The sequence below is a fragment of the Eublepharis macularius genome, chromosome 6 (genome assembly GCF_028583425.1).
Source record: "Eublepharis macularius isolate TG4126 chromosome 6, MPM_Emac_v1.0, whole genome shotgun sequence".
Classification (NCBI taxonomy): domain Eukaryota; kingdom Metazoa; phylum Chordata; class Lepidosauria; order Squamata; family Eublepharidae; genus Eublepharis; species Eublepharis macularius.
The window spans coordinates 64,335,827-64,357,585 of record NC_072795.1 but is presented as its reverse complement, the minus strand read 5'-3'; the positions used below and the strand labels follow the sequence as shown (position 1 = coordinate 64,357,585).

Sequence of the window (21,759 nt, the reverse complement as noted above, 5' to 3'; positions counted from 1 at the left end):
TTGCCCCTTTTGAAAAACTTACCCAGCGCAATGCCAGTGTGGATCCTCCACAGGCTTGGGAACCCAAGATCCCCATGAATACCTTGGAGGTATCGGAGAACTTCTTGATAAGCACAGGACCTGGTACCCTTTCAGGGGGGCAGAAAATGGGAGGTGGCAGTATAAGGAGGAGTAACAACAAGCTTTCCACTCCCCCTTCAGAAGTCTCACTTGACTGCATCTAGGCTCGGTGTCCGGAACCCCACACTTCCACACTCCCAGACCTTGGACCATTCACTATCAAAGGATAGGACTACAAGATCTGCATTTCACACATATGGTACCAAAAGTTGCAAAGGAGCCTCACTATTTTGAAATCACCAAAACCATATGGTACCCAAAAAAATTGAAAAGTAAACTCGCTGATCTTGTTGACCCATTGCAAAAGTTCTAAATGCATTTACAATAGGACCAAGCAAATGCAATGGCTAGATCTTCTTTTCAAGGCTGACTGAGTCTTGGTCCTAGTAATGCTTAATATTGTTTTCAGTTTGCATCCTCCAAATTATTTTATACTTCTACCCAAAATCCAAATGCGGGTCATGGTCTGGGTGAAGAACACTCTTTTCACAGTCTTAAAACTCACCGCTTCAGCACTAGATTCAGCAAATAAGCTACAGCAGCCATGGATTCTGGTGATTCAACTGCTTCTAGAGTCGTCATCTATGAAGACATAGCATAGTGGAATGAGGCAACTAGAGGGCAGGTTAGGCACCCTGGAACTCCCCCTCCAAGCAAAGCCTTGCCATTAATCCCAGTGTGTGATTTTCTCTACTGGTGTGACACTAGAGCTCAAATTGTAGTGCATCAGCCCAGACACTCCAAATCCACATGATAACAGGAAACTACAGCAGGCCACCCTTCTCTGAAGAGGATAATAGGAAATCAATAAAGACTACACATTTTTCTTGATAGAAGTTAATTTTTTTCTCCTCCACAGGCACCCACTGGATCCTTACCCAGGGTTCTGTGACCATGGCAATTGAGTTAAACTACACTCAATCATATGTCTCAGTGCTCTGGAAGCTCTAGGTTGCCAGCCCCAATCCTCAACCCTGACACTCACCAGTGTGCCAAAATATTCTGTCTCACTCTCTGTGCCACCCTGTGCCCGGATTACTTCTGTTACAGCAGCCAATACAGCACAGATCTGTAAAAAAAAAAATCCAAAACTGAAAAGCTGGACGCAAAACCTCCTGAGAGGTTTTCCCTCACACACACAAGTACATCATGCTCATTTCTGTGAAAGCTTCCATAGTGCAGTCTATCTACGTCTGGTAGAAGGAAAGATATTCAGAGAGTGGTACCCAAGCGGAGACTTGCCAGAGCTACCCCCTACCATCCCTTTGCTGACACAGCATACACTTGGGTTGTCAAAACAGTTACTGGGTTCGTCTCTCCTCTGCCCTACTCCTTCCTTTGCCAAAGTGGTACCTCTTTGTGAGCAGCAGAGTTAGATTCCCAGAGGCGCTGCACTTTGCTGAAGGTGAGGTTGGTGCAGTCACTCAGGCCACTCAAGAAGGTGGCTGAAGACTTGTGGGTCTTTGCTTCAGCATTGGTATCCTCTTCCATGCAAGACTGGGTAGCCTCTGCATCCCGAAAGGCAGGTAGTGGTCCTGACGACTGCAGCTCATTGTGTAGTTTCAGAGCATCCACAGTCAGATTGCTGTTTTCTGTAAGAGGTAGACAGGCATTCAGTTAACTCTTGGGAGAACAAACATCTCATATCCCTGCAAGGCTGAAGACTTGTAGCTAGATAAAAATCTACTCAGGAAAAGTGACCATTGCCAAATTAGACAGTCCCCAAGTAACCCCAAGAGAAGACATCTTTGCTATATACTGTATAGGGCAGCCACTCCCCTATTCCTAGCAAATTTGATTGCTGTTAAAAACAACACTTCATGCTTATTAGAAACACAGATATTTCTTTCTTTTTACTACCTTGACACTGCCACTGTGGGCCAGAGCACAGACAGAGTCAACAATACCAGTCAACAATGGAAACCTGTTTTTAATATACTGGTTCAACAACAGGGGCTACAAAATAAATGTGAATGCTTTTCAGCAGCAACAGAACACTTTTTCCTCTGCTTCATTCTGAATAAATACATTTTCTAGTGGCATGAGTTCAGCTGGTCTGCAAGAATATGAGCCATGGCACTTCCCCATTACTGTAAATACCCACATTGTCCTATGGGATTCCGTATGTGCGGGAGATGCTCACATATCTCAGAACTTGCCTAAAAGAGCAGGTTCTGAGAGTGCATCTAAGCAAATTAACAGAGTAGCCCAAAGATCCAGCAAGGTCAGCTCACACCCAGTCTTACTTCACATATGCCAGAACTCCTTCATACACGGACCATAAAATATACCAGCTAAAGATGCTTTTCTGCCAATACATGACTATTGCACCCATAAACAAACTAGACTGAAGCACTTTTCATGAAACATAAACAATACAATAGGGGAAGGATTCAGAAATTTCAAAACAAGCAGAGATCAGATATAGAGCTGAAACAAACACATGCAAATTGACATGACATATTACATGACACAGAAACTCCCCAGTAGCAGCATACTTACAAGCAACGAACAGTACACAGCAGTACAGTCTACAGCAGCGATGTCAAACATATAACCTGCAGACTGGATTTAGCCCTTCCAGGGCTCGTATCCATCCCGCAAGCAACTAGGATGCTGGAGGCTGCTCTGGAGTGTGAGCAGGGCATGCACAGTGACGGCGCAGCAGCTCGGAGTTTGCCAGCTGAGGCTTCTGGTTTCCAATCCAGGCTGCAAACTACAACTCCTATGATGCTGTGCACTGGGGGCCCTGGCACCGGTGAGACCACTTGCTCTAAGCGGCAGGGCAGCTAGTTCAAGCTGCCATAGGGGTGGGGTGCGGAGGGAGCTGGCTGGGTGCTGGAGGCAGTGGTAAGGCATGATTCGACTACAAGAGGTGAGATTACTTGGCTCAGATGGGAAGAGTGTGTTTGTGTGAATCTAGCATAGCTCAGATGAATTGCTGGGACAATTTGATGTTGAGATTGTGTAAGTGTCCATGTGCCTGGGGGTTTGGGGGTTGCTGCAATATGGTTAGGCGTAAGAAACCTGTGTTGGGGGTACAGCTTGATAGTGGATCAAGTGTTTTAAGAATCCTATTATTAGTTATGTAGCAATTGCACATGTTTTCTCTTCCATCGCAAATGGCATTCTTGCCTAAAGCATGTGTAACTCATTGCAACCCTGAGAACACTTTCCAGCAACTGAACAGACCTGAGTAGGAGTCTGAATAGAATTTGTTTAGGATTGTTCTCCAATCTTCTATAATAACCATCCTTTCTTGGGAGTAAGGTACTAGTAAAGTTAACAGGACTTCCTTCCTGAGAAAGCTGTAATTCAGAGCGTGCTTGCTGGGGAGTACGGTTCATTATGTGGAGTGATAACCCAGTCCTATGCATGTTTAGTTAAAAATAAGTTTGTTTAGGATTGCAAATTTTCACAGTTCCTGAATCTTGGGCAAGATGCAAGTTTCTTAAGATGACAACTGCAGCTAGTTTTCTCTTATCTGAGTTTCAAGAAGGCTGCCGGAGCAATGGGGGCATAGGTGACCATAGGAATCTCCAACCTAGAGGATACTGGTACACAACTGTTCAATAATATATGTGTGAGAATTTAAATGAATTGGCATATTTGCAAATGTTGCAGGAAAGATAGCATTTATAGGTGAAACTGAAATCTCAACTACATGGCATGGAAATATGTAATAACTTCAGCTCCAGATTTTGATGCAGTAGTTCAGAACAAAAGGCATCAAAGTATTAAACAAAGGAAATACTGCAAGAGTGTTAATGTTTTGTTTGTATTTTGAGTAAAAAATACTATCATTAATTGGGTTTGCCTGTGTCCTTTATAAAGTTTATACGTCAGGGACCTGGCATTATATTTTATGGTACACATGGCCCAGCTCAAGAAAGCAACACTTATGTCAGATCTGTCCCTCTTAACAAATGAGTTTGACACCTCTGATCTGCAGTCCCTATTTCTTTACCACTGCACTTCTCTGAAGTATTTTCTTACAGCACAGTCCTATTGCCTGTGTTTAAAAAGCCCTCTTGAATAACTTAGTTTTGCATAGTTTGCAGAAAACCAGAAGAGTGGGAACTTTCCTGACCTCTTCAGGCAGGCCTTTCTATAAGGGGAGGCCACCACAGAAAATGCACATGCACCGACAACTGTTGATTTTGCCCATGTGCAGACAAAAAACCCGGGATTTGGAGCCAACTCTTCACCTTAAATTCAGGCTCAGAGGAAATAAAGCTCCCTCCCTGCTTCCTATCACACCCCATGCTCTTACTACAACGCCGATATCCACGCGCGTACCCGATCGGGGAGCGAGCAAACGACCACGAGCTGCCAGGCGATAGCGCCGACCCTCCGGGTTGCTGTCACTGCTATGTCCTTTACGCCAACGCTTGAGTTTACCGGCAGAGCCAGAACGCAATTTGCCCGAACGGCCCATACCGACCGGCTCTCGGGCCACAAGAAAACCACGTGCGGCCCCTGACTTCCGCCTTGCTGCACGACCAGTTCCGGGTCTCCAGACCCACGGGGTATTGCAACTTCCTCTTTTTCTTCCATAGATTCAGCAGGGTCCACATTTTCTTCTTGCTATCGTCTATTATTATTACGTTACTGTCGGTTGAATTTCTGCTTGTAACGTAGCATTAAGTTCTCTCTCCTGTCCATTTTAACAGCGTATGGCTTGTTCTTGGGAGACAAATTCCAAATGCCGTAACAAAATGGGCTCATGTAAATCACACTCCTGTAACTTTAAAATGTGGGCGATACGTGGAACTTCCGTAGGCAAAGCCTTTCTTGCCATTTCATGTTCCAGCTGTTGAATTTTGGCATCTCATGCCAAGAAGTAAAATATTGCGGTAGTTGATGTCGAACAGCTTTATTGGATTTTTGGTTTTAAGCTTTAGAATGTGTGCTTACGTTCATCGTCAGAGGATGCATTAAAACTTAAATATCGCATGCAAAAGGTGTTGAAATGAAAAATGCTTGTGTGTGTGTACACACACATACAAGCACTAAGCTATTACTTCATGTATCTGAAAAAACGTTACAAAAACAGTCTTCAAGATGCTGCAAAAACGGCAGTAAAAATGCTTCTACTTAGTGATGTTTGTCATGACATGTTTCTAGACCTTGCTAGAAAAAGTAATTGGTGGGGGGGGGGAGGAAAGATGAGGGGCTGAAGTTTGTAAAAATCATGGCTTCAGTTCTTTAGAAGGGAGAAAAGTCAATTGAAAGAATAAGGCAGGATTCCTTTATTAGGGTTGCCCCCTGAGTTTAGGAAGAGGACAGGTTGATAGTTGGCTGGTTTCTGATTGGTCAGGTTGGTATAAGGTGTGCCTGAAATTTGAACAGGAGGGGGGAGTTTGTAAGTGGCAGTTGGACAATTAGTTCAAGAGAAGACCAAGGGAAACTTGTTAAGAAACACACTTTGAGTCCCAGTGGCAAGTGATTGGTTACTAGAACAACTTTCAGTTGAACATATATAAGTCCTACAAGAACACATTCTTGGGAGTAAGCCCCATTGAATAAAATGGGACTTACTTCTGAGTAGATCAACTTAGGCTTGCCCACTAACCCAGGAAAACTAATAAAACAACGTAGATCCACAGGAGTTAGCTGTGTTAGTCTGTAGTTGCAAAAATAGTAAACAGTCCAGTACCACCTTTAGGACTAACCAACTTTATTGTAGCATAAACTTTTGAGAACTACTGGACTCTTCAATAAAAACAACACTAACTTCTTCCTCCCCATATATCCTGTTCTGATACAGTAATCTTTCTGTTTTTGTTATATTTGCATCTACCACATACACATCTCAATGGGACGTTTAATGACTCGTCGAGGAATGCGCAAGGTTCGAGTCCAGTAGCACCTTCAAGAACAAGGTTTTCCAGGGTGTAAGAGACAACGTGAAATATAATTAGCTTGATTAGAGCAGGGGTGGAAATGCAGAAAATCATCATCAGTAGTGAGAGAACCCTGTGTCCCTAGATGGATCGAACTTCTTGTATTCATGAGGTCAACTGGGCCGCAGCGCAGCAAAGAGAAAGATGGTCATCCTGCAAGCACGAACTGCGCCTGCACCAGCTACATCACAGCGGATAAAGGTCACATTGCCCTTCGCGTGAGCTCCGTGAGCTTCGTGCGTGAAGTAGACGTCCGAAGCTTCCTCGTCAACGCATGCGCACAGCTTCACTGGTCTTGTAGAGAGCACCTACCAATTCCGGACGGTGGTACGAAGTTGCGGGCATGCGCATTATGCACGTTTTAGTACACGGAGGGAGGGGTTTCGAGGCCGTGAACGCTTGCGCAGTACAGTCGTGGGAGGGCTGTGCTTTCGACGCATGCGCCTTGAGCGGGAAAGGGGCTCCTTCTATCTCTTTGGGCGGTGAGAAAGCCGAATCGCTCTTTTCATCCCTTCGGCTCTGATTTGTTTCCGGCATGGCGGCTGCATACAGGCTTGTTCTCATTCGACACGGCGAGAGCACCTGGAACCTCGAGAACCGGTTCAGCGGCTGGTACGACGCGGACTTAAGTCCGGCGGGCCAAGAAGAGGCGCAGCGCGGCGGAGAAGCGCTAAGAGGTGAAGATGCTCTTTGGAGGGGGGGGGAGTTGGTGGCGGAGGGAGGATGCGATGCGAACCTCCCTGAGTGGGGCGTGCAGAAGGGCGCCGGGGTGTAAGGGCTCGGGAGCGGGAGCCATCCCATATAGCCACGTGGGGGCTTTCCTTTCTTCCTTTCTCTCCCGGGGTCTTGCACTGCCCTTGGGCGGGTTAAGAGCTCCGGTGTGTCCGGATTCGCTCCGAAATAAGTCCCACTGAGCCTGAGGGAGCTTGTTCTCTGATGAGCGCTCATGGGGTTGCAGGTGAAGGTGGACAGAAACCGGCCTCGTTAGGGAGGATGCTCTCCTTTCTTGGAGCTTTGAGGGAGTTTCCGGAATTCTGAGTTGGAAGAGGGCCCGCGAGGCCGAGGAGAGCCGCCGCCAGTGCTCATCCCCCCCCCCCTCCCGTAACCCTCTCGCTGTGGCTTGAGTGAAGGCTGGGACTGGAGCCTCAGTTGAATAGCGGCGTCGCTCTGGAAGGGCAGAAATCGCAAAGCAGAGACTCTCGCCCCTCCCCCACCGCCCACGTGCGACGTGCCTCGTCCTCCCTATTCCGAAACGCATGTAGCAGTTTTATGCCTGGGACCGAGACTGCCCTTCCGAGACGTAAGCTAGCTTGTCTGGAATGGACACATTTTCTGGGTTTTCGGTGTAGCTTAGATTCTGATTCCTCTTGCAAGTATGAGAGAATGTTTTGTGTTGCACATTCGCTTGTTGGGTTGCTTAAGTAAGAGGCATGGCCTATTTCTTTCTCTATGAGGATGGGTGATAGCTTCTCTATATGTTCCCTGGCTGAGCCACTGTGTCTGGTAACCATCGTGGCAGGTCATTTTCCCATCTCTCCAACGGCATTGTTTCTACCTGACCGGTATAATGTTCTTCATGCTTCCAAAGAAGAAGCCCAGCAGTAGATTGATATGGTTTGGGATTCTCTTGCTTAAGGAGCAACTGAGCATGTTTCTCATTCCCGTGGGGCACATTGATGGATTTGGCCAAGCCCTTACTGGGAGGATGGAACAGGAGCTGAGTCATTCTGTAGTGCTGTGATAGGGAGAGAACGCCTGTGCACAATTTTTGCTTCAGGAAGGGGAAGAGAGCTGCAGAAACAGCTAGCGCCAGTTTGTCTTCTGCTGGCGCGAGGCAGCCCAACTTTCCTGTTTTGCTTCTGTGCTGTCTGTGTTCCAGGAAGGGGCTAAATTGATCTTAATGGAGCAGTAGCCAAAATGTTCTAGAAGGTGCTCGTATCCATTAACGCCAGCAAATTCTTAGTGTCACCTTGTGTTTGCATGGAGGAGCTGGAATGACCTGCACAGTCCTATGAATTGCACAGTTCTTGCATTCTCCACTGTAACAGTTGAACTTGCAGTACAAAGTAGGGCAATAGGGCACATTAGAAACAGTTTGCTACATTTACTGTACAAAGGATTACAAGGAAGAAGATTGTCAGTGCCACTCTGCAAAGTGAGATGACGGGTTATTTCCTTGTAGGGGTGGGGTGACTGGTTATTTCCTTTTGCACAACGGAGAGCGTGGCTGCTACAAAGCTCCCCCTCCCACACACAATGATTATATAAGCATCACAGCTATCTGCTTTACTGGGTTGCTGTGTAATCTGCAGACACAATCTGGCCGAGTTATGGAACGGTATGGGCTTGTGTGCTGGGTGGCTGGGATGCGCAGCTGTTCATCACTGGAAGCTTGGAGACATTGTTGCGAGACTTCACATCACTGGTGAATTCACTGAGTAGTAGGTGAATTCTCCACCCTACATAGGGCACTAAAATACTGTGGGTAGATGTGGCGTTTCTACAGCAGGCTGCTGTTTCCAAATGTTTAGGGAGCTGCAGGTCCTGAGGTTAGCTGAAGAGTCTGGTGTGGATCACCATGTCACAGTGGTGCTTGTTGTGAGAAAAGGGAGAGGGGCATTTTTTTTCTAAGGCGTTTTGGGTCCCTTTTGGGGAGAAAAGAAAGATATAAAAATATGCAAAAAATTCACTGTAGCCTGATCTCATCAGCTCTCAGAGGTTAAGCTGGGTCGACCTTGGTTAGTAATTGGATGGGAGACTTCCAGTGAAGACCAGGGTTGCAGAGGCAGGCAACAGCAAACCACCTTTGTTAGTCTCTTGCCATGAAAACCCCACCAGAGGGCACCATAAATCAGCTATGACCTGAGGGCAGCATTTCATTTATTCACCTCTGGGATGGGACTAAGACTCAAATGAGTGTCTCTTTTTTTTTAAAAAAAAAGTTTTTTACAATCTGCCTTTCTCACTGAGATAAAAGGTGTATTTCACAATGTAAGTCAAAACAATACAATAAGGTATGCATTGCAGAAATTTGAAGAGAAGCATAAATTGAAATACAGGAATATAGAAAGAGAATCTTTGTCATTTTAGATGCTGGCTATGAGTTTGACATCTGCTTCACATCTGTGCAGAAGAGGGCAATCCGTACCCTCTGGACTGCACTGGATGCTATTGATCAAATGTGGCTTCCTGTCATAAGGACCTGGCGTCTCAATGAGAGGCACTATGGTGGCCTAACGGGCCTTAACAAAGCTGAGACTGCTGCTAAACATGGAGAAGCCCAGGTGAAGATCTGGAGGCGTTCCTTTGATGTTCCACCACCTCCAATGGAGCCCGACCATCCTTTCTACAGCGCTATCAGCAAGGTGAGCTAGAAAGGTGATTATTGTTAGTTGCCTGGGGGTGGAGATGTCAAAGGATTCTTTTTAAGTAGTTGCGTAGGAAGACTCTGTGACCATGATATGACTTCGTTAATTTGTTACTACGTATTTTAATTTAATGACTTCATGCTGTCCTTGTTTTGCTCATTCCCTTGCCATGGCAGTGGAGTCCACTGGGCTGATTTCATCCATCCCCTCCAATTGTTTAGCTCTTGCCCATGAATGACTGTCACCACCCCTGTAGTTTTTGGACGCCCTACAGTTGACCTTGCTGATTGCAAGTCTGGCACAGGATGTGATTGGTGTGTTGTGTACACTGAGAGATACAATAATCCCTACTTGCTAAGGAAAAGCGATGGTCCTTCTGTGCCATTAATGATTTACATTGTGTCCTTTAATGGGCATTTGTATTGCATGACGATGGCAGTCAAGGCTGTTTGCAAGAAGTAGAGACTTCCACATTTACATGTTTGTTACTGACTTAATAATGAAACTGGTCATACCACAAGCCCTATACTGTCATTTTAATCCTAAGCATTTTAATAATAGAATAATGCACTAGTTCATATTAATTGTGTTATTAAACGCTTAGATTAGAATGCCAGTTATATGCAATGAAAAGCTAAAAACATTCACATTTTTACCATACAAGTTGATTATAGTTACACTATTAAAAGAAGCACTTTAATCTACCTTTAAGTGAACCTGGGTCTGTATTCATAAGTGGGTGCATTTTACTAAAGACAGGACACTTGTGATTCAGAAGGTGTAAGAGCCAAAGTAATATTCATAGCTTTGGGCTACACCACAATCATAAACGAAGAGAGCCTGCCCCAGAAAATAATTCATTGATGAGCGTGCTACTGTTAAATAAAAGTATTGTTAGTGTGAAAGGCCAGAGACCACAGCAAGAACAGGGAAACTTTTGCATAAGCAACTGTAAAGTGTCTGTTCTAAGTTATCAAGAACAGCAAGAAATTTGTTCCTTAGGTCTGATCCAGCAGATGGCTCTGATAGACTCTAAAAAGCAGCACAAGCAAAATCTAATGAGTACGACCGCATATTTGTCTGCAGGATCGTCGCTATGCTGACCTCACTGAAGATCAGCTGCCTACATGTGAGAGCCTGAAAGACACCATTGCTCGTGCCCTTCCCTTCTGGAATGAGGAAATTGTTCCGCAGATCAAGGAGGGCAAGCGTGTGCTCATTGCTGCCCATGGCAACAGCCTCCGTGGCATTGTCAAACATCTAGAAGGTGAGTTTGGACATGCCTTGTCTAGTCACATTAAAATGGCAGGAAGCCTGATGTAGCTCAGGTACCTTCTAACAGTTGTTGGGAGGAGTTATAGAGCCAAGCTCGAGTGATTCATCCTTCATTCTTGCAGGGATGTCAGAGGCAGCGATCATGGAACTCAATCTGCCCACCGGAATCCCCATAGTCTACGAGCTGGACAAAAACCTGAAGCCCATCAAGCCCATGCAGTTCCTGGGGGATGAGGAGACTGTCCGCAAGGCCATGGAAGCAGTGGCAGCCCAGGGCAAGGCCAAGAAGTGAAGGGTGGAGCAGGCAGTTAGTAGATCTCCCCCCCTTAATCCCTCCCCAGCACACATTTGCCACAGCTTGAGGAACAGGATTGAAGAGCCAAAGGAGGTGAAGTTTCTTGAGACCATATCCTTTCCTTCAAGACCAATATCCTTCCACATTCATTCCTCTCAAGTAGGTTCTGGTGAGAACCATAGGGATGTGGTCCAGCAGGGGCTCTGGAATTGCATCTAGTCAATTTACAAGGCTGCTAAAATAAAAAAGGTATGGGGGGGGGGGTCCTCAGGTATTTCCAAGAGAGCTTTCCTACCTTGTTCTGTTTCATGTAGCAGCTGTCATTTAAAAATCGCTTGGTTTAAGTGTTGCTTGACTTGATTTGGCCATTCACAACTTGCTAGAGCAGCAATACATCAGAGCACAGTGGGGATGCAAGGACCCCACTTGTTTTAGGGCTTTGTCTTTTTAAAGAAAGTGTTACTGAAGGGCCATCCCAAATTTTTGAATTGTCCCTGGAACTGTATTTGGTTCGGTGTTAAGTAGCAATGGCCACCTCTTATTCCATTGCCATCACACAGTCAAGAAGGGATGAGGCTAGGGAAGGGAAGTGCACCCACCCTGGAATCTCCAGATCTAGTCCCTTAATCTTGCTATGTAGTGCCAGTAAACCCAGATACTGTGTATCATTCTGTATTTCTCACCCCCACAATCTCTGTGATATCTCAACATGTCTTACTGGAGCTCAGTGTACACTGGCTGAACGTGCCCTAGTCTCAGTAAAATAAAGGAATTATGTGCAATATCTGCTGTGTCTGTGTCACAGAAGGAATTGGAGTTGAGGCAGCATTTACTTTACAAATGAAAGCAGCATCTGACGATCTCTACGGCAAGATACCACGTGTCCTAATTTACACCTCAGGCGTCAAAGGTTTAGGGGCAGAGAGCTGAAATGGCTGGCCTGCAAGGCTCCCTCTGCTCATTAGCAAGTGGTATACTGTATTTATTTAAAAGAAATATTACCCTGCATATAAGATAACACTGTTTTCTAACAGAGTGATGAGGTAGCTGATGGAAGCATCAATGACTGTGAAATGCAAGTAAGGAAACTCAGGGCAGCTCCTGTGATTGCTTCGTGATCATTTCCAAACAGGCTGTACCCCTAACCTCTCAAGCAGTTTACTGAAAAGGACAGTGTGGCAGGCCCTGATAATGCAAATAGATTTAGAGTGTGTGGGGCTAATCACAGGCAACGGCTCTCTGGTGACACTATCCCACTTAGAGCTGCATATGGAAGTTTCCAGGGTCAAAGTAAAAACATTTCTTGCCCTTGTCATGCTTCTCAGAATTTCTTCTTAAAGCTTGCTTGCAGGGAACCTCCCAGAGAGTAGACTCATGGGTTGTTGCTTCTGGATGGAGTTTCCATGCATTTTTTTGATAATACCATGAAGGTACAGTGGAAGAGTCAGATTCTCACTTGCTAAACAAAGTGATTGAAGGTAGTGTAGACAGCAGATTCTCCTGTTACGCCTGTAAACATAGAGTCCACAGATAGCAGTTTCAAAGCCTCTACTGTCATCCAAATCTATATAGACAGCTTGTCAGACCATCTTGCCTAACATCACATTTTTTGAAAATAGGTTTTGCGAACAGTCCACTAGTACCGTCCTTGGATGCCATTCTGCTCCAGGCAGAAATGTAGGAAGAAATTGGAAGCTACAGAAGAGGTTATGAACAATGATAGAGTTTCAAAGGCTAGAGTTCCAAGTTCAGTTTCCTTTGAAGGGAAAATCTTCACATTTCCCCTGAGACGATGCTCTTACAGCAAAGGAAGGAAGAATACAAGCAGCCACATCCCTTTACATTGCTATGGTTCTAGGAATTACTAAGCCCTAAAATTTGAGTCAGGGAAATATAGATACTATGGAACAGAGTTTATTGGTTTATAAAGCAGTACAATTAGGACATAAAAATAGAGGAAACGGGTAAAATCTTTTTTCCCTGGGGCCTTCCAAAGGCAGAAGGCAACATAGGGATTGTGATGTTTATTTCTGTTGTACAATTAGCAGTGACTCAAGAGGACTGTTTCCGAGGTTTCTTTCTCTCTACCCTGGAGTAATTCTTGCCAGTACCAGTTATACATCTTGGGGTATGTGCCATTTAGGTCTGTAGAAACTCAGGCTGTACCCGGGCTACCTTGCGCAGTTCCTTGGCATGTGTACTGGGACACTGCATTTCACACCAACTGATTGGCACCATCCGTACATCTGAGATCAAAACAAAATTAAGTAACTATCCAGTTCATAATATGTTATAAAACACCATCTCCTGCAAAAGAAAACTCCTCTACCAATGAAGAAACCCTATGACCAGTTCCTACCATGGCTCATGCTACCTTAAGGGAAATTTGGCTGCTCTGCTTACATAGGATCCTCAAAATGCTGCACATATCTCATTATCAAAAGAGGGTCCCCGTTCTTTTGCACTTACTCCACAATATTCCAGATCTTATGTCCTACCCATGCTGACAGTGATGTTACTAGGGCAGTCAAAACTTTCTACATAACCATAGGTGCAAAAAGTTGTGGCCTGGAAGATACAAGGGAACGCAATACATTTCACTATTACTACCAGTTTGTGCAGAATGAAAGTGTTCTTACCTGCTTCACTATGAGCCACCACTACACCCAGCTCATTCTCTGCTGTCGTCAGCAGGTAGTTAGACTGTACATCCCCCAACGAGATCTAGTCTCACAGGCTAGGTTAAGGCAAATTGCTTCAAGGTTTCCACTCCAGCTAGGAGTTACAAACTACTAATCGAGGCATCAAGGAAACAGGAAAAGGATACAACTTTGGCCAGAACTATGTCTCCTGGACGAAAACTCTTGTAAACCTCTACCTGCCAGCATGTGGGGAAGAAAGAACAAAGTTTTAGGACTACTCCAAGGGTCTTATATTATGGAGAAGGTACATGGAAACAAGGCTACACTGTATATGAAGAAACATTAAGGTCATTAATGTGATCTAGGATTTTTTAAATTATTATTTATGAAATTTATAGTCCGCCTTCCCCGTGGACGGGTTCAGGGAGGATTACAACATACAGATAAAAACACATTGATAAAATGGTACATTAAATAATGATAAAAGGCAGCTTTAACAGCATAAAAACAAACACTGCACTATGTCCCAGGTTGACTTCACCCTTCCCTGCCAACCACAAGGGAAGAGAGGGGTGGGGATGTGAGTTGGTGTGAGATTAGCCACGTTCCTACATGGAGCAGATGACTCAATATAGCCCCCCACTAATAGGAGACAGGCAGGGAGGCCAATTGGTGAATCTGAGTACTGGCCTCAACCAAATGCCTGGCGGCACATCTCTGTCTTACAGGCCTGCCGGAAGGACACAATGTGTTGGCGGGCCCGAGTATCCTCCGACAGAGAGTTCCACCAGGTTGGGGCCGGGGCTGAAAACGCCCTGGCCCTGGTTGAGGCCAGTCAAGCCTCCCTAGGGCCAGGGACCACCAGTAGATGTTTTCCTGCTGATCTAAGCACTCTCCGGGGTACATATGGGGAAAGGCAGTCCCTCAGGTATGCCGGTCCCAGTCCATTTAGGGCTTTATAAGTTTAGAACAAAACCTTGAACCTGATCTGGAACTCCATGGGGAACCAGTGCAGCTGCTGCAAGGTTGGAGTCACGTGTCCCATACAGTGTACCCGCCAGGACATGCAGCAGCATTCTGGACCCGCTGCAACTTCTGGGTCACACCAAGACTCTTGACCGCTGGTACGGGCACAAGTGGTGCCCCATTGAACGCTGGGAACTGGATCTCCCTATCCACTGCACCATGGCCCAAGTACAGGACCTCCGTCTTTGTAGGGTTTAGCATCAGTCTACTCTGCCGCACCCACCCAGACATGGCCTCCAGGGCTCTATTTAGGGCACTAGGGGAAGAGCCAGGCCGGTCATCCATCAGCAGATACAACTGGGTGTCATCTGCATATTGGTGGCAACCCAGTCTGAAACTCCGTACCAGCTGGGCAAGGGGGCGCATATAAAGATTGAATAACGGGGGAGAGTATTGCCTCCTGAGGGACACCGCACACCAAAAGTTGGCATACTGATAGCCTCCCCCCAAGCACCACCCTCTGTCCCCGACTGTGGAGGAAAGAGACAAGCCACTGCAAGGCAGTCCCTCAAATCCCCACATCGGCGAGGCAGTGGGTCAACAATTCAGTCGACCATGTTGAACGCTGCTGAGAGATCTAGCAACACCAGCAGCGCCGCCCCGCCCTGATCCAGCTGCCTACGGAGATCATATGTGAGGGCGACCAGCACTGTCTCAGTCCCATGACCCGGATGGAAGCCAGACTGGAATGGGTTCAGGACTGATGTGTCTTCCAGGAAGACCTGCAGCTGCTCCACCACTGCCCGTTCAATCACCTTACCCAGAAACGGGAGGTTCGAGACTGGGCGGTAACCAGATGGATCAGTGGGGTCTAAAGCTGATTTTTCAGAAGAGGCCTCACTACAGCTTCCTTCAACGCCCTGGGGAAAACCCCCGAGCTCAATGATGAGTTAATAATTACCTCCAATGGGGCCCTCAGCCTATCCATGCTGGCCATAACCAGCCATGAGGGGCAGGGGTCCAAGGAGCACATAGTAGGCCTCACCAGCCACAGGATCATATCAACATCCTCCTGGGAGACTGAAGTGATCTAAAGTCAGACCTGAAGACGGCCAAGGGATCTCCAGTTCATTTACTGTGTCAACCATGGCTGGTAGGTCACGGCAGAGACACAGGACTTTGGTTGTTGTGGATTTTCTGGGATGTATAGCCGTGGTCTTGGCATTGTAGTTCCTGACGTTTCGCCAGCAGCTGTGACTGGCATCTTCAGAGGTGTAGCACCAAAAGACAGAGATCTCTCAGTGTCACAGTGTGGAGAAGATGTTGGCAGGTAATTTATATCTACTCAGGAAGGTGGGTTTGGGCTGAGTCATCCTGTAAGAGTTTCCCAGGGTGTGGAATGCTAATGGAGGGAGGCTTCACTGTATCCTGAGGAGGTTCTTTTGCATATGGATTGGTGCTTGATATGCTAATCTTCTCTGCAGGGCTATTGTAGGATGTAGAGTATTTTGTTAGCCTGGTGTTTTTCAGGACTGGAAACCATGCTCTATTCATTCTTAAAGTCTCTTCTTTCCTGTTGAAATTGTGCTTATGCTGATGAATTTCAATGCCTTCCCTGTGCAATCTGACGAAGTAGTTGGAAGTGTTGCCCAGTATTTTAGTGTCCTGGAATAGGATACTGTGTCCTGTTTGAGTTAGGCTATGTTCAGCCACTGCTGATTTTTCTGGATGGCCAAATCTGCAGTGTCTTTCATGTTCTTTTATTCTTGTCTGGATGTTACGCTGTGTGGTCCTGATGTAAACTTTTCCACAGCTGCAGGGTATGCGGTATACTCCCACAGAGGTGAGGGGGTCTCTACTGTCTTTTGCTGATCGTAGCATCTGTTGTATTTTTCTGGTGGGTCTGAATACTGTTTGTAAGTTGTGCACTACAGAGAAGATTAGCATATCGAGCTCTGGGAAAGTCTTACAGGACGACTCAGCCCAAACCCACCTTCCTGAGTAGATATAAATTACCTGCCAACATCTTCTCCACACTGTGACACTGAGAGATCTCTGTCTTTTGGTGCTAAACCTCTGAAGATGCCAGTCACAGCTGCTGGCGAAACGTCAGGAACTACAATGCCAAGACCATGGCTATACAGCCCGGAAAATCCACAACAACCATTGTCCTCTGGCCGTGAAAGCCTTTGACAACATATCAGACAGGACTTTATCTGCAAAAAAGCTCCCAAAAGCCTCACAGCTAATGGCTGAATTCTCAATTTGGCAGTCTACCTGTGACAGGGAGACCAAAGACTGAACTAACCAGTAAACTCTCAAAAGTGTAGGAATGAGGCCATTCAGCTGTGCCATTTTTTGAGAGTTTGGGTTTTCGGTAAGAAATTATCCAAAGTTGAAAAATCATTTTGGAGGGGAAGAGGTCAGGATATATATTTTCTAATAAATTAATAAAACACGTATTAGTGTCTGCCTTCATTAGCTGCACTCATATGTTGTAATTGATACATTCATTCCACTGACCTTGTCCTTCTCTGTAGCTCGGATATCTTCTCTCCTGTAAAGGGAGACATTGAGACCTTATCTTTGACATCCCCTTTCTTGCCTGCTGTCCGACCCTATAAGTGAACTGATTGTAACGCGATTAGCTTTCTTTAGGAGGGAGGGTTAGCTACCTTAATAGGTAAACTTCCTCTGGAACAAGTAAACCTGTGATCCCCAACATTGTGTGCATGGGCAACATGGTGACCTTTGTGTTTCCTGGCACCCATTTCCTTCTCTCCCAAAGCAAAGAGCCAGTCCTGGCTTTCCTCCATCTCAGCAGAGCGGGAAGTATGGTAGAAGAGCCAAGGAAGTGTCACTTTTGCCAGTTTCCATCATAGGAGGCTGCTTGGATTGGAACCTCCCAATATTTTGTTACTGTTCCCAGGCTTCACGGCAGCCATTTTGTGCTGACACCAATTTCAAAAATGTCCACAGGTCAGCAATGTTGAGGGCTCCTAAAGCAACCTGTGAACTGCTGACAGATGCTTAGTCAAAAATCACCGATTCCTTAATGTTCACCAGCATTCAAGCTGCGAGAATTAAGGCATGGTATTTATAAGGGATATAGGCCTAATCTTGCCAAGATCTCTTCCTACCGTATTGTTCCACGGAATGGGGATTTCAGTGGTGTAGAACCAACATACAAGATGTGAACCTTTGCAAAACGTGAATTAATGCTGCAAACCTGGAGAGAAAAGAGAATGGCTGTATGTCATTGTAAGAAAAAAAGTAAAGCATTTTTTGTCTTTTTGTATTATTTAATATTTTTGAATATCAAAATATCAAGTCAAAAGTTTACTTAAACATCAAAATAAAATTGAAATCCAAAGTCAATATAAGGTTTCCTTTCAGTGTTATATTTGGATTTTTTGTAGTATTTCAAAATTTTAATTTATTCCACAATTTCTTGTAGAACCCCTGCTGACATCCCATGGAACCCTGGCAGGGAAACAGTGCTGTAGAAGGGAAACATGCCATATCTCATTGCTTAGTATCTTCTTTCCCCTACCTCCTGTACCCCCTCCCTATCTGCTGAGGACAGATGTCTGCCAGGATCGATTGGGCTTGTGGAAGAACAAACTCAAGGGCTCATGGCAAATAATCTGATAACCCGTGTATGAATAGAATACAACAAAGGAGACAACGCTGCCCATAAACTACAGTCAGGTTTGTATATGACACTGAAGATTTTCAAGGCTTGCCTCTTGACACATTAGTAACCAAATTAAGGACAATTCTATCTCACCTAGCAAGATCTGCCAAGATTACCTTACATGTCACTGTAGCCCCCACATCAGGTAGAAGTTGAGAATCTACATCTCTCATTACAGAGACCACTGGTAGCTGTAGAAAAGCACAGAAAACTATCCACTGGTTGCATTGCATCAGGCTGTCTGCTGGCACAACAAGCTAATAACAACAATAACAACATCATTCAATTTATATACCGCCCTTCAGGGCAACTTAACATCCACTCAGAGCGGTTTACAAAGTATGTTGTTATTATCCCCACAACAAACACCCTGTGAGGTGGGTGGGGCTGAGGTCATTCAGCTGGCTTCAAGTGGAGGAGTGAGGAATCAAACCTGGCTCTCCAGATTAGAGTCCTGGCACTCTTAATCACTACACCAAACTGGCTCTCAGGTGTCTTCTGGATTTCCATAAGATCACACACTGATTTTTGTCCCACCCACAAGATTTGATCCTTCCCACAGTGTCAAAGCATACAGCATATCCAGCTCAACTGCTACCAACACTTCCTTCATTTTTACCATGCCATTCTCACTTTTCTTCATGAAACAACCTGCCAGAGAAGCAAAGATAAAGCCATGATGGGTGTAGGTGCCACTGCCAGGGGTCCCTTCCTCTAAGCTGCAGAGTCTCTCACCTAGGGAATACAATATAAATGCAAAGTCAGTGATAAAACTCCAAGCCTATCTGCCTAAGATAGCTTGTTTGTCCAAGCTTTCCCTGTGGAACCTGGCAAAACTTTGTAATGTGATGGAGGAATCAGAAAGAACATTGTGAAGTCTGGCCTATGGAATGTTCAACACACAGTTTGCATGACTTCACAAACGATTTTAAGGCTACAGTAGATTAAACAGGTGAAGCTGGCGCCATAGTGGAAGCAGGATCAGCTTAACTGTACCAAAACCAGCAAGACTAACTCTGTGATTTTAGGCATATTCAGGTGACACAGGAAGATGTATGTGCAGTGTTATTTCTCCCCCTCCCCAGTTTGGCAACAGAAGTGGGGAAGGATTCTCATTACTAAAAAATACTAAAGGGTGCTGAGGCTCCCTTAAATGGTATTCGGCAGATCTTCCTTCCCGTTTATCCATCATAAGAAGATGGCAGCCTGTGGCTCTATCCCTCTCTCTGCTCTCATGGGGAGAGGGGAGGAAGCCAGAGCAGCTCCTGAACAAAACCTCAAGAAAGTCTCCTGGACTTAAACAACTTTCACTCCACCAGCCTGAGCATGAATCATTCCGTACCAACAGGTACACTTTCTGGACACCCTGTAACTGGCACATGAACACCACTTTATATTAAAAACCCAATGTTTGGCATAAAGATATCCGGATATTACCTGGGGTATATAAAACAATCGATTGTCTATAGCCAAGCATTACATTACAATCACATTTGTTCCAATCCCTCAAACAGATTCTCACCTGAAAGATTTACAACAGGCATTTTTTAGATTACTCATTCAAAAAAGTAAACAAAGCCAGAAGTAGCCTACTACAACACAGGCCCAAAGGAGATAGTAATAATAGAACACCAATAGTCGCCTATGACTCATAAATCAGAGCATCCACAAGGATTTGTTTGGATAATGATATTCTCTCCCACAGGCCTTGGGTGGCAGTTTTCCTTGCTAACCCTAAACAACTTCTCATCGAGAACTACAGACCACCTAACAGATGCATATGTAGGAATCAAACCCAGTGACAAACCTAGATGCCATTATTGTCCCCACTCAGGCAATATTACAGCTACAATAATAACATCAGCCGTACCATTTTGGGCTCATACTTCAGTTTAATATATGCCACCAGGTGTCAACTATGTCCTTGTAATCTCTATTCTAGACATGTAAAAGAATAAATGGACCTAACATTTTAAAAATGTTCAGAAACAAGCAGGGAAACATTTTAACCTGCATGGACATACTGCAGCTGATTTAAAGGTTATTGTTCTTCAAAAGAATTTCACAGATAGGATCTAAGATCACAGTGCGGAATTAGAATTCATTCACATATTCAAGACAGCATATCCCTGACCCCACACTTAACAGGGAACTTGGATTTCAGACTTACGATCAGTGCTAACATCTCATATACCCCATTCCTTAAAGCTGTCAATTTATTCTGTATTTCATGCTTCTTTAGATTTGATATTCATTCTAAACTGCTGTTGTCCTAGCTAAGGGATCTTGTTTTAACACCAGCCTTCCCCTATTTAACCAAGCCTAATGGATCTATGTCGAGGAAATCAGTCTGACTCACAAAAGTTCAGGCTGGAATAATTTGTGTTGATGTTTATGTTACTACTGAACTCCTGTGTAATTTTCCCACAACACACTAACACTCTCTGGAATTATGGACAGAAGTATAACAACGGCTAATGGCACTACAGTTCCCCTTTCCTGACTCAGAAGTGTCAACTCTTTCCTTATGGCTTTTCACCTGGGTCCCTAATTCTTTGAAAGCAGTACAGCTGTCTAAAGTGTCTTGCCTTAGCTCCTTTTACAGTCTTTTAGGCCCTTTGCTTTTAGATGGCCTCTGATGCTTCTGACACCCACCCAAGTTCCTGCTTGCGCCTGCTGCCATGTTGCTTACACATGGCACCTGGTTCAGCAACTACAGTTGCTAGTTCCAGGTTGGGAAATTCCTAGACATTTGGGGGAGGGGGGATGAACCTGGGGAGGATGGGGTTTGGGGAGGGAGCTCAACCAGGTACAACAACATCGAGTCCACCCTCCAAAGCAGCCATTTTGTCCAGAATAGAAAAGAGTCCAGTAGCACCTTTAAGACTAACTAACTTTACTGTAGCATAAGCTTTCGAGAACCACAGTTCTCTTCGTCAGATTTTGTCCAGAGAAACTGATCTCTGTAATCTGGAGATAGTTATAATTCCAACCCATTTCTTCCCGCTGTTTTAATTCCCTTCCCGCCTAAGCAAGAAGACAGATCTCTCCATCTCCCGTTCTCACCTACATTGTTCTGCGCACTACGTTCTCTTGCAGATAGAACCCGCTGAAGGAAGTTCGACCCTGGTTCGGTCTAACAGCTCGCACGAAGCCGAGCCCGACCTTCCTCCCCTTCACTCCCGCACGCATTTGCCGCCCTTTACTCACCGGGAACGCAGTACCGCGCCGGGGCCATGCTGCCGCCACTGACGATAGAAAGAGAGACTCAGGCACCAGCTTCCTCCTCAGTTAGACCGCCTGCCTCTCCGAACAGCTGCAAGTAGCCATCTCATTCGCTACTCCTGAAGTCACGTGATCCTAGCGCACACTTTCCAGTCGCTTCGGTTAACAGATGGCGAGAAAAGTAACGCTAAGAGGGGGACGCCTGGCCGTCACCTCGCGATGCCTGATGGGATTCGTAGTTCTATGCGGAGAACGCATGCGCGAT

At 45.4% G+C, this 21,759-nt stretch overlaps 3 protein-coding genes across 5 annotated transcripts in view; 1 reads left to right on the top strand and 2 right to left on the bottom strand.

The window, feature by feature from the left end:
* RRP12 (ribosomal RNA processing 12 homolog) overlaps positions 1–4,562 on the bottom strand; it is a 29,917-nt gene extending 25,355 nt beyond the window's left edge. Inside the window, exons 1-5 of the mRNA XM_054983731.1 lie at positions 4,420–4,562; positions 1,474–1,712; positions 1,106–1,189; positions 626–702; positions 23–128 (exon numbers count right to left, since the gene is read on the bottom strand). Of these exons, the coding sequence (XP_054839706.1) occupies positions 23–128; positions 626–702; positions 1,106–1,189; positions 1,474–1,712; positions 4,420–4,558 (645 nt within the window). The 5' untranslated portion in view covers positions 4,559–4,562. The remainder of the gene's footprint in view (positions 1–22; positions 129–625; positions 703–1,105; positions 1,190–1,473; positions 1,713–4,419) is intronic.
* Positions 4,563–6,459: 1,897 nt separating this feature from the next.
* On the top strand, positions 6,460–11,748 carry PGAM1 (phosphoglycerate mutase 1). 2 transcript variants are annotated; one of them, XM_054983799.1, is made up of 4 exons: positions 6,460–6,703; positions 9,117–9,391; positions 10,481–10,661; positions 10,792–11,748. In XM_054983799.1, the coding sequence occupies exons 1-4, from the start codon at positions 6,562–6,564 to the stop codon at positions 10,959–10,961; spliced, it is 768 nt and encodes a 255-aa protein (XP_054839774.1). In that variant the 5' UTR covers positions 6,460–6,561; the 3' UTR covers positions 10,962–11,748. The 2 variants fall into 2 exon arrangements, with proteins under 2 accessions (XP_054839774.1, XP_054839775.1); XM_054983800.1 differs by lacking the exon at positions 6,460–6,703 and adding an exon at positions 7,186–7,326.
* Positions 11,749–12,862: 1,114 nt separating this feature from the next.
* EXOSC1 (exosome component 1) lies at positions 12,863–21,647 on the bottom strand. Of its 2 annotated transcripts, XM_054984216.1 has the most exons (8): positions 21,480–21,645; positions 18,889–19,004; positions 18,386–18,460; positions 17,713–17,801; positions 17,096–17,129; positions 13,792–13,842; positions 13,604–13,688; positions 12,863–13,210 (listed from the first exon to the last, which is right to left on the bottom strand). In XM_054984216.1, the coding sequence occupies exons 1-8, from the start codon at positions 21,505–21,507 to the stop codon at positions 13,104–13,106; spliced, it is 585 nt and encodes a 194-aa protein (XP_054840191.1). In that variant the 5' UTR covers positions 21,508–21,645; the 3' UTR covers positions 12,863–13,103. The 2 variants fall into 2 exon arrangements, with proteins under 2 accessions (XP_054840191.1, XP_054840192.1); XM_054984217.1 differs by lacking the exon at positions 18,386–18,460 and having other exon boundaries at positions 21,480–21,647.
* Positions 21,648–21,759: the final 112 nt, after the last annotated feature.